The sequence below is a fragment of the Cyprinodon tularosa genome, unplaced genomic scaffold (assembly GCF_016077235.1).
Source record: "Cyprinodon tularosa strain WSP-4 unplaced genomic scaffold, ASM1607723v1 ctg239, whole genome shotgun sequence".
NCBI classification, from domain to species: Eukaryota; Metazoa; Chordata; class Actinopteri; order Cyprinodontiformes; family Cyprinodontidae; genus Cyprinodon; species Cyprinodon tularosa.
Genome location: NW_024038892.1, coordinates 475,836 through 490,197, shown reverse-complemented (window position 1 = coordinate 490,197; position 14,362 = coordinate 475,836). Strand labels below are relative to the sequence as shown.

Genomic DNA, 14,362 nt, shown 5'->3' with positions numbered 1-14,362 from the left:
ACAACAAGGACCGTGTTTCGTGTAAAGACAACTGAAGAGCCGGCGCTCAACCAAGCGGATTTGCCCCAAACAACTTACGAAATATAGTAGTATTTATAGTAGTAGTAATAGTTGTATTTTTTTCAATGTCAAAACAACTAATTTTGTTTTTGTTTTACACGATTGACTTTTTTGCTTAATCTTGAAATCTTACATTTCATAATAATTATTTCATAATAAAGCAAGACTATACAAAAGCTTCATGTAGGCAAATTTACAACTCCAGCAGCATCCATACAAAATTGACAATGTAAATATCAATCTTATTACAGATATATCAAAGGCCAAGGACCGGATTAGTGAACTGGATGACTCTGGAAAATTCCAGCTTCTTCAGACCAGAAAACCACCCAAATCTTTCAGTTTCCCTGCCAGAGAATTTAAAGGCAACCGAAGAGCCAGTGGGGTGACCAAAAGAACATGCCAGAGGGACTGGCTGGAAAAGTATGACTTTTTATCATTTTTACATCATATAAAGATGATCTACCGTCAGGATCAACATTCAGGCAGGAAGTGAAGTTGTGGCACACAAAGTGGTCATCATCAGTGGAAAAACCCAGCTCTCTCCCTGAAATTCTAAAGATAACAAATATGAAGTGCTACCCAAACATTTATATGATTCTTCACCTTCTGTCAGTCATACCTGTTACCAGTGCTTCTGTGGAAAGTGCTAACTCGGGTCTTAAAGCAGTGAAAACTTTGCTGAGTTCAACAACGGGACAGGAAAGGTTTGTGGCTTTGCTTTTTTTGTATGTGCACAAGGACATTCAGTTAGACATCAACAAAATCATAGACATATTTGCCCAGAAGCATCCCAGAAGGCTGACATTTGTAAACCAATTATCGTCATCATAAAGTTTGTAGTAGAGAACAATATTCTTTGTGCGGTTTAACTTTGTTTTTTTTTTTGTTTTTCAACAGTTTATCTTGTTAAAATATATTAAAAAACTCCTTTGTCTTACTTGAACTATACTTGAACCCAAGTCCTTGGGTTTTTTTTATTTCATGTTCTGTGTAAATATCATTTCTGGAAATAAAGAATCTCCTTGTTTGATTAATTGTTGATGATCATTTTTTTCTTCAAACTACCTTTTAACCTTGTGCATGCTTTAAAAACCGAGAGATCCTTTTTTAATTACAATAATGTAATCATGCTAATTCTACTTATGTTCATCCATTAAAATTATCAATTAAAAACCCTTGGATGAATAATTAGGGTAGTGTGAAAGAGTGAAGATGGTATTCTTTGGTCTTTTAGCCTCACATTGTCTTGACCTGTGACCCCGTGACCCTTGACCCCGTGACCCCATGACCCTTAGGTGCGCACCCCCCTTTGAAAAATCCTGGATCCGCCCCTGACTATATATATAAATATAAACATCCATCTGTATGAATACACCCCGTGTTTACATGGGTATCTATAATAACCCTGTAAGAGGATCCTACTATAGAAAAAAAAATGTGGACACACTGTATATACTGTATATATCCCATGCACATTTTTCTTCCTTATACACCTTCTTCTTCTCCTTTGACTATTTGAGCTGATGTAACAACTACATTTCTCCACTGTGAGATCGATAAAGTCAATCAATTAATTAATCAATGAGATTATACGTGTACTTACCTTGCTCCTCACAAATGTTTTATCCTGATGAAGTGCCTCTTCTGGCTTCAAAGTTCCTGACCATTCTGAAGATAATCCTATAACACCCGGGTTCATTGCAATGGGCACCTTTAACCGAGGCTCTACAACAACTAAGAATTTAAAATTAGTTGATTTGAAATGTGATTTTAGATAGAAAATAATCTAAGAGTGCCTTCTCTTTAAATAATCATTGTTAGAATATTACCGGGATCAACGGCTAACTCAAATGATTCGGGGGTTCTCTCTGGAAGCGGTGGGGCCGGTGATGGGGGGCTTCCTGTGAAAATGGAAACAGAGTGAAATGTATAATGAGTAATCAGATATTAATACTATTAAGGATGCGATGGATTGACATTTTTTTACCTTGTAGTTCCCTTGTAGGTTCAGCAGCAGCAGAATTTGGTGGAAAGATAATTGACAACCTTTCACATGGATCCGAGAGCTCTGGCAAACAAAAAACAGTAGGAGTCATAAGATTTTTTTTTTCTTACTTACATAATTGATATGTACTAAATGATTGGAGAATATTTGAATATTTGGATAGGACTTAAAGTCTGATAGAAGCAGAATGCATCTTTTCCAAAGCGATCCACACTAAGTAAAACTGACCTGCTTCCTCGGCCAGGACGAAGGACTCAGGGGTTCGTTCAGGTAAAGGTGGAGGTGACTCATCATCAGTTGGAACTTTGAACATAAAGAAAATAAACAAAAATGAAATACATACCATTGCAATGCAGAAAATATAGTCTTTGGTGCACAGAAATTTCCGCTTACCTGAAACCAGAGAGCTGGGTTCTATGGTCTGATTGTTCAAAAGCAAAGAGGGTGTGTTGAAGAGAGGGCTGCAAGTCCAGTTGGAGTTTTCTGCTGGGTCCAATAGAACCTCCTCGGATGAAGGGGAACTCATAGGAGTATCAAAGTAAGGGTCCTCCACCATCAGACACACAGCCTCAGGCACGACCGTTATAGTCGTAGAGTCTTCTACAGCGATGGTTTCCCTGTTTGGGACGCTCTCACTCACTGTGAATGCAGTATGGTTGTTATGGAGCAGTTTGGGAGAACCATTGGGTTCCTCCTGCAATCTCTGGGTAGCATTCAGAACCTCCCCTGTGTCATAGAAGGGGTTATACTGTTGCTGCCCCCACTGCGTGTCCTCATATCTAAAGACAGATGGATCCTCTGAAGCCTCGGCCATAGACGAGAAGTAATCGTGTAAATAACCCCTCTCTTCTTCAAACAGGTCATGATGTTGTGGCGACAAATCGAGGTCCTCACTCTGATCGGAGAGATCGTATTCTGTCATCGCAGCGACGGCTGATTGGGCCATCGTCACCTGACCGGATCAAAATATAAAAGAGTTACAACAGGATGTGACCTCTGGTGACCATGACCTTTAATTTAATCAGGGTGTTCACATGATTGATCATGTAAGTATTTATTTTTTCATGAGCACCCAGCACCTAGAAGGAAAAGCTGTAAAAGGCAACATGTGGTCCATATAAGGTTAATGTGATCCGTCAGTATTTGCAGGGGTGACCATCCTTAAACAAAACAAGTTACAGCTGTTCTGTCTCGATGAATGGACCAAATTACTTCTAATTATCGAGGCAGTTTATAGAAACATACTCGGATCACTAGACTGAAGTCTTATAATGTGAAAGTCAGCTCTGCCAAGTACTGAGGAAATGCATGGAAACGTCTTATTTTAAAAAGTAAAATAAAAATTTGCTAAATACAAGATTTATTTTTTTTTTTATCTTAAAACAGGAAAAGTGTTAATAATTGAAAGACAGTAAGATAAAAATCTTCTGTTTCTTTATACAAAGTGCATAAATATCTTGTTTCAAGCAGCAGGAAGTGCTGACTAATAAGATTATTTTAATGACATTATTCATAGTACTGTGAACAATTGTCTAAGGGTATGAATATATGAACAGATTATGTAGGAGATCAAAATAAAAAAATAGGAGATTTTAGGACATTATTATTAACAGGTAGAGCTGGAATCCATCAATGCAGAACAATAAAAAAAGCTTTATAGGTTGTGTTTAAGATATTTTCTTTTTAGAAGAGCTGGATCGGAACAATCAAGAAGGTTACAGCAATTAATTAATTATGAATCCATAATCACCCAACTCCGGAACACAGCGTTACAGATAGCAATCAGCATGTACAGATTATATCATGTAAAATCACAAGTTTGCATTTTAAACAGACAAAATGCCAAACTTCCTTGTTGCAATGTTAAGAGAATGTGATGTATGTAACGGTATGAAATGGAGAAAAATCCATTTAAATCCAACCACCTGCCACACTTTTAAACCATGCCCTCATAAGTAAAGAAAAAACAGACTGCAGAGATCAGATTGAGCAATACCACACTACCCTCACAGGTTTTAATCATGGGGCTGCTTCTGATTTTCCACTCATCATGCGACTGCATTCTATATTCATGATATACTGAAACCGCAAGAAAGCCTCCCACAGCTGCTTCTTTTCATCATTCTGATGTTTGTGCTTTCCATAACTTTTTGCATTCAGTAAAAGTTGCATGCAAAAAAATGATCTTTTGGTCTCAGATGTTATTAAACTCAACATGATGCGGCAGAACTCTTATGTCATAAACATTAACAACCTCATTCCACGCTTTAAAATCTGCTAGCAGACAACTTTGGACCTGCAGACTCAGAAGTCATGGAGTGACTTGTAAATATATCAAATCATATCTCAAACTAAACTAATACTTGTGTCAAAAATTATGCACGTTTTCTTTAAAGGTTACGTAATATGCCTACACAACCAAAAACCATTTTATCACAACAAAATACTGATACTAGTAATAGCATTGCTGTTACTAGTATCAGTATTAATCCATAAAGGATGTTTACTCATTGTAACGGTAGAAGAGTATGGTTAAAAAAAAAAAAAAAATTTTTTTTTTTTTTTTTGATGATTACATTAGAGGACTATGCTTTTATTTTGAAAGGGGTCCGTAAAACCGGAAGTTAGCTTAACACACAACGGTCCGTAAAACCGGAAGTTAGCAAGAAAACGTTGGAAGAGAAACTGATGAAAGGACCACGGAAAGTCATATAATTGCAAAGTTTAAAGCATCAGTCAATTGAGGAACAAGGTTTGTGTTAATTAGAAAATGTTTAATACAGAAAAGTTACCAATGTAATGAGCTAAGCATGGTGTATTAAATTGTAATTGTAAATTGTTTATTTTTGTAGCTCTTACGTTGGTTGGAGGCACGGATGGCTCAAATAAACCTTTCAACCACCAGTTCTGGCCTTTTCTAATTGCACTGGATGCTACAGTAAGAGCTTGACCGCCGCCACAGCTGCACGATGTGGTCTCAAGGTGTCAACTGCAGCACGGCAGTACCCACAACGTCCAGCAGATGGCAGAAGTTGGTCAGAAAATAAATGGATCAAAGAAAACAGCTCGAAATGGAAAGTTTACAGGCAGCAACAGTAAGTCAAACAGACATAAATGAACAAATCTCGAGTTTACAACAAGAAATTCAAGATTTAAAGCACTCATTTCAAAATGAAGGTGAGGACAGACAAGACATTAAAGATTCAATCAAATGCAAAGAACAAATGTTAAGTGAGTTGCAAGATAAAGGTCAAAGCATGTCAGATTTACCAAGACGTTCAGAAAGAGTTAAAGTTCAAACTGAGAAGATGATGACATATCAAAAGGAAGAAATAATTAAAAAGGAAAAGAGACTAATATATTTGTATGAAAAATGGAAAATGCAAGTTCGCGAAACAAGAGAAAGCTTAAAGTCAGATATCACAGAAAAGGAGATGGCTGAACTTGCAGACTTGATAGAACAAAAGAGAGATGAGGTCCTAAAGCTCTACTCTGAAATAAGAAACCAAATGGCACCATCATCTGACATAAGGAGAAGGACCGATGCTTGTGATGCAGTAACTCACGACATGGTAAAAATAATTTTGGAAAGAATAAGTGGTGTTGATGGAGATTTTGATGCAGAGCGTGAAAGAATTCGCTTACGTGGAGTTTTAGAGCATGACTACGCCTTGTCCATATACGGGTCAACCGCAGCATCAAATCACAGCCAACAGTCCTCAGCTTCACACCTTACTGCAAAAAGAGCCGATGCAGCGGCAGAACTAGCAGCTAAAATGGCTGAGTTTGAGATTGAAAAAGAGGAGCAAAGACAACGAGAAAAAATAAGAGCTCTAGAGGAGCAGCACAAAAAACAAATGGCAGCTCAAACATCTGAGATGGAACGTTTAAAGGCACAGAAGGAAGTGAAAGCAGCTCGAGCCAGGTTTGAAGCATATGACCGAGAGTTAGCACGTATAAGTGATGCGCAGTCAATAAAAGGTGAACAGGTGAGCCAAAGCTTCACACCCCAACAGATCATACCAACACTCTCCTTCATGCCTGAGCAAATAGCATCCTCTAGTGTTAGTCAACTAGCACAAGCAGTTCAAGACAGTATAAAAATGAACAAACTTCCCACACCAGAACCAACAGTGTTTAGTGGTGAACCAATAAGCTTTATTGAATGGAAATCCACATTTACGTCACTCATTGAACAAAAGAGCATCTCAGCAGCAGATAAACTGTACTACCTGAAACGATATGTGACTGGCCCAGCCCGCAAATGTCTTGAAGGAACTTTCTTTAGAAACGATGAAGAAGCATATAAGGATGCTTGGGACAAACTAAACCGAAGATACGGCCAGCCATTTGTAATACAGAAGGCCTTTAGAGAAAAGTTATCTAACTGGCCAAAAGTGCAGCCCAGAGATGCTGAAGGACTAAGGACATTCGCAGATTTCATAAATGCATGCATGCTCGCGATGCCACACGTAAAAGGCCTACAAATACTTGACGACTGTGAAGAAAATCAAAAACTGTTGCACAAGCTACCAGACTGGATAAATGCGAGATGGAACAGACAAGTTACAAAGACATTAATGGAAGGTGGTGAGTTTCCAAGCTTCAGTGATTTTGCCTCCTTCCTCTCCTTAGAAGCAGAAGTCGCTTGTAACCCAGTCACCTCCATTCATGCACTCCACTACACTGAAACAAACAGCGATAAAAGAAACACAAAGGACATCAAAAGGAACAAGGCAAGTGTATTAAACACAAACACAATTGAACAAAGTGACAAACAGACAACAACAAAAACAGCTAATGGCTCTCCATGCATGTTGTGCCAGGGTGCACACCAGCTCCAAAAGTGCCCAGACTTCTTGAAGATGTCTCTAGAAAATAGAAAGAAACATGTGAAAGATAATAAACTTTGTTACGGCTGCTTAAAGCAAGGACACAGTGCTAAGGACTGCAGACGCCGCCACACTTGCGAAACCTGCTCAAAGAGACACCCAACCTGTCTTCACGATGATAACTATAGTAACAGTCGACAAAGAGAAACACGAGTGAGTACAGACAATGCCTCTCACAGGCACCAGGCTGAAACAGCAACAGCCACATCACTTAATGTTGCCAGATCTGACCAGACAATCAGCACTTCGATGATTGTTCCAGTGTGGCTGTCGACGGCTAACAATCCGGACAAAGAAAAACTGGTCTATGCGTTATTAGACACACAGAGTGACACTGTCTTCATTGATCAGGATGTTGCACATGAATTACAAGCAAATGTTTGTCCAGTAAAGCTGAAACTAACTACCATGATGGATAAAAATGCAGTTGTAATCAGTGAAAGGGTGTCCGATCTCATAGTAAGAGGTTATGACTCAGACACAGTCATAAAGCTCCCCACTGCATACACTAGGGACTACATACCTGCAAACAGAGAGCACATTCCAACATGTGACACGGCCAAAAAGTGGAGTCATTTGCTGCCTATTGTAGATGAGGTTCCTCCACTCCTAAGCTGTGAAGTAAGTCTTCTCATAGGTTATACTTGTCCTAGAGCTCTCGCACCCAAACAAGTAATCTTAGGCAAAGATAACGAGCCCTATGCCATTTATACAGATTTAGGATGGAGCATAGTCGGCAACTCAGCACCGTGCAATGAAACAGACATGACGAGCAGTCTCTGTCATCGAGTCACCATTAAGGAAATCCCGCCCTCCACTCCAGCAGATGCAATATGTGCACTGGAAAGAGATTTCAAAGAGACTGATAGAAATGAAAAGACTGTCTCACAAGAGGATTTAGTATTCCTCCACAAACTTGAGCAAGGCATAACACTAACTGAAAATGGACATTACGAAATGCCATTACCGTTTAAAGAAAGGCCAAAAATGCCAGATAACAGACAACTCACTGAAAACAGACTCAACCACCTCAAACGCAAACTCATGAAGGATGAAAAATACAAAGAAGATTACATTAAATACATGAGTGACATCATCACAAGAGGTGATGCTGAAGAGACTGATGATTATGGACCACCCGGTGAGACATGGTACATACCGCACCACGGCATCTATCATCCAAAGAAGCCTGAAAAGTTGCGCGTTGTTTTTGACTGTTCTGCAAAGCACAAAGGTACATGTCTAAACGAACATTTACTTAACGGTCCCGACATGATCAACAATCTAACTGGTGTTCTTGTGCGCTTCAGAAAGCATCAAGTAGCTCTCATGTGCGACATTGAAAAAATGTTTCACCAGTTCCAAGTCAAAGAAAATGATCGCAACTACTTGCGCTTCTTATGGTGGAAGGATGGAGACATAAACAGTCAACCACAAGCATACAGGATGACAGTACACCTCTTTGGTGCCGTCTCATCACCTGGCTGTGCAAACTATGGACTAAAATGTTTAGCCAAAGAGAACAGCCTTGCATATCCTGTAGGCTCGCAGTTCATAGCCAGAGATTTCTACGTAGATGATGGAGTCACCAGCGTAGAGACTGTTCAAGGTGCTATAAAAATGGCAAAGGAGGCACGTGAACTATGTGAAAAGGGTGGATTAAGGTTGCACAAGTTTGTCTCGAACAATACTGATGTTCTTAACAGTATTCCAAGTTCAGAGCATGCAACGGATACTAAAGCAAAGGACTTAACATTTAATGAAACACAAACAGAAAGGGCACTCGGCATTTATTGGAATGTGGAGAAAGACTGCTTTACATTCAACATCACACTGAAGGATCAACCACCAACCAGGCGTGGCATCTTATCCACGGTCGCAGCAATATATGACCCTCTTGGATTTATAGCTCCATATGTGCTCAAAGGAAAAGGAATTCTCCAAGAGATGTGTCGTCAAGGAATGGACTGGGACGACCCGCTATCTGAACACCTTATGCCACTGTGGGAGTGCTGGAAAGGAGATCTGAACAATCTGAAAAACATGCAAATAAGCAGGTGTTATGTCCCTGCAGATTTCGGAGATGTTGTGAAAAGAGAAATACATCACTTTTCTGATGCAAGTAATACAGGATATGGACAATGTTCTTATTTCAGACTCATAAACAAAAACAAAGATGTTCACTGTACCTTCATCATGGGCAAAGCAAGGGTCTCACCCACAAAGGTCACCACAATACCAAGGTTAGAACTTACTGCGGCAGCCGTGTCAGTCGCTGTAAGCAACATGCTAAAAGAGGAACTGCTCTATGACAGTGTCGAGGAGTTCTTTTGGACAGACTCAAAGGTCACCCTAGGATACATAAATAACGAAGCGAGACGCTTTCACACGTTTGTTGCTAATAGAGTGCAGAAAATACGCAACACTACCACTCCACAACAATGGTTTTATGTGCCTACCAGTGAAAACCCAGCAGACTTGGCATCCAGGGGCACAACAATAAATGAACTGCTTTCTTCCAACTGGCTCACAGGCCCTCAGTTCCTGTGGGAAAAGGAGATACATCTTCCAAGTGAAGAGACTATCGAACTTCCAGTCGGAGACCCAGAAGTGAGAAAGGTGCAAACACTAAGTACACAAACAGTTGAACATACAAGCCTTAGTGATCGCCTCTTAAAGTTCTCATCCTGGTCCCGTGCTGTAAGTGCAGTACCACGTCTCAGACGTTTCCTACTCAAAGACAAATCAAAGACACTCACTACTGTAACCGAAAGACAAAGTGCGGAAATGGTGATTATCAAAGATTTACAAAGACAAGCATATCAAAATGAAATAGAAGCATTAAGCAAAGACAAACAACTATCAAAGAACAACAAAATGAACAACTTGGACGTTTTCTTGGACAAGGACAATGTGCTCAAGGTGGGAGGAAGGCTACGGCACTCATCTCTTCCCCACTCACTCAAACATCCAACAATAATTCCCAGAGAACATCACATAGCAAAACTGATAATTGCCCACTGTCATGCAAAGGTCAATCATCAGGGAAAGGGCTTCACAATGAATGAGATCCGATCCAATGGCTATTGGATTCCAAAATTAAGCCAAACAGTTGCATCCTACATTCGCCAGTGTGTGTTTTGTCGGAGACAAAGGAGACCTGTGGAAGGACAAAAAATGAGAGATCTCCCTCCAGAAAGAATTGAGCCCTCTCCACCTTTCACATACTGTGGTATGGACGTTTTTGGCCCGTTTCTGACCAAACAAGCACGAAAGGAGTACAAAAGGTATGGCCTCCTTTTCACATGCTTTTACTCACGCGCAGTCCATGTTGAAATGTTAGAGGACTTGTCAACAGATGCATTTATAAATGGATTCAGATGCTTTATTGCTTTAAGAGGCTCTGTCAGACAAATAAAATGTGATCAGGGTACTAATTTTGTAGGTGCCAAAAACGAACTGAACGCAGCACAAAATGAAATAGACACTGATAAACTGACATCCTTCCTTGCTGAGAAACAGTGTGATTTTGTCCTAAACACACCTCATGCTAGTCACGCAGGTGGAGTATGGGAACGACAAATACGGACTGTGAGAAACATTCTCAAGGCAACATTGGCTCTTACTACAGGGCGTCTCACAGATTCTTCACTCAGAACCTTCCTGTACGAAGCAGCTGCAATAGTAAACAGCCGCCCTTTAACGACAGACAATCTCAATGATCCAAACAGTTTGGAGCCGCTTACTCCAAATCATCTTGTGACAATGAAAACCTCCACTGCTTTGCCTCCTCCTGGACAGTTTGTTAAGGAGGACTTGTATGCAAAAAAGCGATGGCGCCAAGTACAGTACTTAGTTGAGCAGTTTTGGAGCAGATGGAAAAGGGAATACTTACAGAATATTACGATCCGACAAAGATGGCACACGCCAAAAAGGAACATGCAAATAGGAGACATAGTAATGGACAAAGATGAAACACAACCGCGATCTCAGTGGAAACTTGGAAGAATCCTGGACACTGTAAAGGACACAGATGGACTTGTCAGAAAGGTCAAAATCGCCTTTGCAGACAGAGATCTTACCAACGAGGGTCAGCGTGTGAACAAAATGTCTGTAGTAGAACGCCCAGTACATAAGTTAGTTCTGCTGTTAGAAAACTGTGAAAAGTAAATGTACTATTCTAAAAGTGTCAGGAAATGTTGAAAGTTGACAGTTGTTTATAAGGTGATTGTTTTTTTTTGTTTTGTTTTGTTCCGTAATTTGAGGAAATTATTTGTGTTTTATATGTTTTATCAGCAAATAATTTGGTGGGAGTGTAACGGTAGAAGAGTATGGTTAAAAAAAAAAAAAAAAAATTTATTTTTTTTTTTTGATGATTACATTAGAGGACTATGCTTTTATTTTGAAAGGGGTCCGTAAAACCGGAAGTTAGCTTAACACACAACGGTCCGTAAAACCGGAAGTTAGCAAGAAAACGTTGGAAGAGAAACTGATGAAAGGACCACGGAAAGTCATATAATTGTAAAGTTTAAAGCATCAGTCAATTGAGGAACAAGGTTTGTGTTAATTAGAAAATGTTTAATACAGAAAAGTTACCAATGTAATGAGCTAAGCATGGTGTATTAAATTGTAATTGTAAATTGTTTATTTTTGTAGCTCTTACGTTGGTTGGAGGCACGGATGGCTCAAATAAACCTTTCAACCACCAGTTCTGGCCTTTTCTAATTGCACTGGATGCTACACTCATAAATCTATCAACTAAGCAGCTACTACTAAAAAAACCTCAGCAGCTTTAACATTCATACTATATTCCTAGCTTTATTTGAGTCTTATCCATCTTGGAATTAAATTTTGTTTTATTTCTTATTTTGTTTACACTTTTTGAAATTATTTTCACACCTCGCTAGGAGATGCTAAGTGGCTAAGCCACAAAAGGCTATTTCCTTGTTTACCCCCTGCATCTCTATGCAGTACTGTATCTCTGCTGTTGTGGGAAATACACATAAAGGGCCATATTCACTAACGAACTAAGGAAAACAATTGATAAAAATCTGACAATAAGCAAACAGGATGTGGTAATCTTTTTTTTTTTTAAATGGTACGCAACCAGAGTGAGTTAATACAGAGCAAATTTAAAACCCTGCCATATAGGTGACTATGCACCTTTAATAATTTTTATGTTGGTGATTAAAATTCACATCACCATACAGCAAGTTAAAGCCTGAATTGTTGTACACAGGAAATGTGAGATTTGTAGGCCAAGTATCCTTGTAAGTCAAGCCCCCCCCCAAAAATTTTCTTTCAATGGTCCTTGTTGCTTCACGGTCTTCAGGCGACAATTATTCCTTTTGTTGTTCTCACGTTTTCCTTTCATTTACCTTTTATCATTGGTGATTATAACATTGTAGAGTCAGCTTCTTTGATAAGGAACATTAATTGTTTACCCTCCACATGGAGGGCCACTGACTACTGGGATTCTTTTAATTCAGTACTGTAGCTTTTCTTTTACCTCATTTTTACCCTTTTGAAACCATGCTGAGAACTGTCCGACCACGCCAACCGAGATAACTGTTGAGTGTAAATGGAGCACAACTTAACAGGACCATGCCAGACACAACCGAACCACACTAAAACTAGAACTAGTTCAGCAGTATGGCTCGACACGGTTCAGTTGTGGCTCAGTTCTCTGATAACAAATAGGACATGTGCAGAACACGTCATATCCTATTTACAGTCAGCTGACTCATTTCGCAGGTTTTTCCCACGTGTGTTTTGCAATTCAAAGATCTCTTAACCTGTTCACAAGACAAACTTCTTTTCAGCTTATTAACAATAAATGGCATCAAAAGAGTATGGTGTGACCTGGGATGATGCCGAGACAGAGAAGGATGCCTTCTTCTCCTGACATTCCACAAACTACGAAATATCACTAATATAAACAAACATGAGCTCCTGAATTTTATGTGTACCGCAATTTTCGTTTGCATGATTCCCACCTTGAGAGCTGTAGTACCAATAGGCGGCGAGGAGCCGTGCTAGCGTGATGTGTAAATGGCTGTAAGAACCAAGCTTCGCATGGTTAATTAATCCAAGCTCGGTCCGACTCGGCACGGATCTGTTTCAGAGGGGTAGTGTAAACGGGGCATTCGATCATGTAGGCCAGTGGTCTCAAACTCAAATGTCCTGCCTCTAGGAGTGGAGTTTGCTCCCCATTATTTAGGCTATAACATGATATTTCATGATCAAAAATCAAAATTGTTGATTGTTCTTCTGTAATATTCCCATTTTTTGATCAATCAAAATATGTTTTATTAGCTGCAACCCACCTCCAGTAAACAACAGAGAATAGCACTTAAAATATGAACTAACAAAAGAATTTAGGCTTTATTTCGACCTTACCGACCAACACATTAAAAATGAAGAGATAAACAGAAAACTTGATCAGTGGTTTACATTACATATCCGGCTCCTGCAGACGGATTTATTGTTTTTGTTGCTTACCTCCTCATGGTAGTTTTGTGTTTCCATCGTCTGCAAATACCTCCTAAACAGTTCCCTGATGGTTCTGTAGACGAGCAGATATTGTTCCTGAAGATAAAAAACAAAACTATTGTTGTTAGAACATGTTTCTTTGGTACAAACATAAATCAGCAGAAGAATTTGAATGGAAATGATGCTATTTGTCTGAAAAGCAAGTCTACTTTTCGATTAATTACCTTTGTTTGAACCACAGAGGGCCTCTGGGTCCTCATGTCTTGAACTAAGTTATAGATGTTAAAGTCTGAGCTGATCGTCTATAAAAAAAGACCAATTTAAAATATACAAAATATTTCAAAAACTGAATTGCTGTCTAGCCAGAACAATAATATGCATATACTGTTCAAATTCATTGTCTTACCTGATTCCTGAGGAGGTTCCATGTATAATCGATGACGCACAGGGCCCCTGTTCTTCCACAGCCAGCACTGTAACAACAAAACACCAAAATGCTTTGACCAGCTTATTGTCCCTTAACCTGTTTTTGCTGCATCAATACTTCTAAGTAAAAATTATTTATCACTGAATCAAGGATGTTTTCCTTTTTGACTACTCTGAAGGAAAGAAAACCACACCCTCTCCCCATTCTATGGGTTTACAGATACTGTAAGGATATAAAAATATCTGATTTAAAGGAGATAGCTACACGTTTAACTCCTACCAGCCAGCGAGTGGCGCACTTGTGCTCACTCACTCTCATAACAGTCTTCTATTTAACTATTTATAACTGGTTACAAGGTCTGCCAATGCTAAGAAACACTTATCTGTCAAGTCGGAAGTCAGCAAATGAATGTTAAACTTTGTTTTGATTCTTTTTTGTTTATTTGGTTTAAATATGAAAATAATGTGAAGCCAAGAAGAAGTC

General features: G+C 39.3%; 1 protein-coding gene across 2 annotated transcripts in view; it reads right to left on the bottom strand.

The window, feature by feature from the left end:
- The window catches only part of ptpn22 (protein tyrosine phosphatase non-receptor type 22), a 40,061-nt gene that overhangs the window by 8,586 nt on the left and 17,113 nt on the right, over positions 1-14,362 (bottom strand). Inside the window, exons 9-16 of one of the 2 annotated variants that reach the window (XM_038287332.1) lie at positions 13,859-13,925; positions 13,677-13,754; positions 13,462-13,548; positions 2,462-3,020; positions 2,297-2,371; positions 2,051-2,131; positions 1,893-1,964; positions 1,667-1,788 (exon numbers count right to left, since the gene is read on the bottom strand). In XM_038287332.1, coding sequence (XP_038143260.1) covers positions 1,667-1,788; positions 1,893-1,964; positions 2,051-2,131; positions 2,297-2,371; positions 2,462-3,020; positions 13,462-13,548; positions 13,677-13,754; positions 13,859-13,925 — 1,141 coding nt within the window. Of the gene's footprint in view, positions 1-1,666; positions 1,798-1,892; positions 1,965-2,050; positions 2,132-2,296; positions 2,372-2,461; positions 3,021-13,461; positions 13,549-13,676; positions 13,755-13,858; positions 13,926-14,362 lie in introns of both variants that reach the window. The other variant, XM_038287331.1, reaches the window with a different exon arrangement.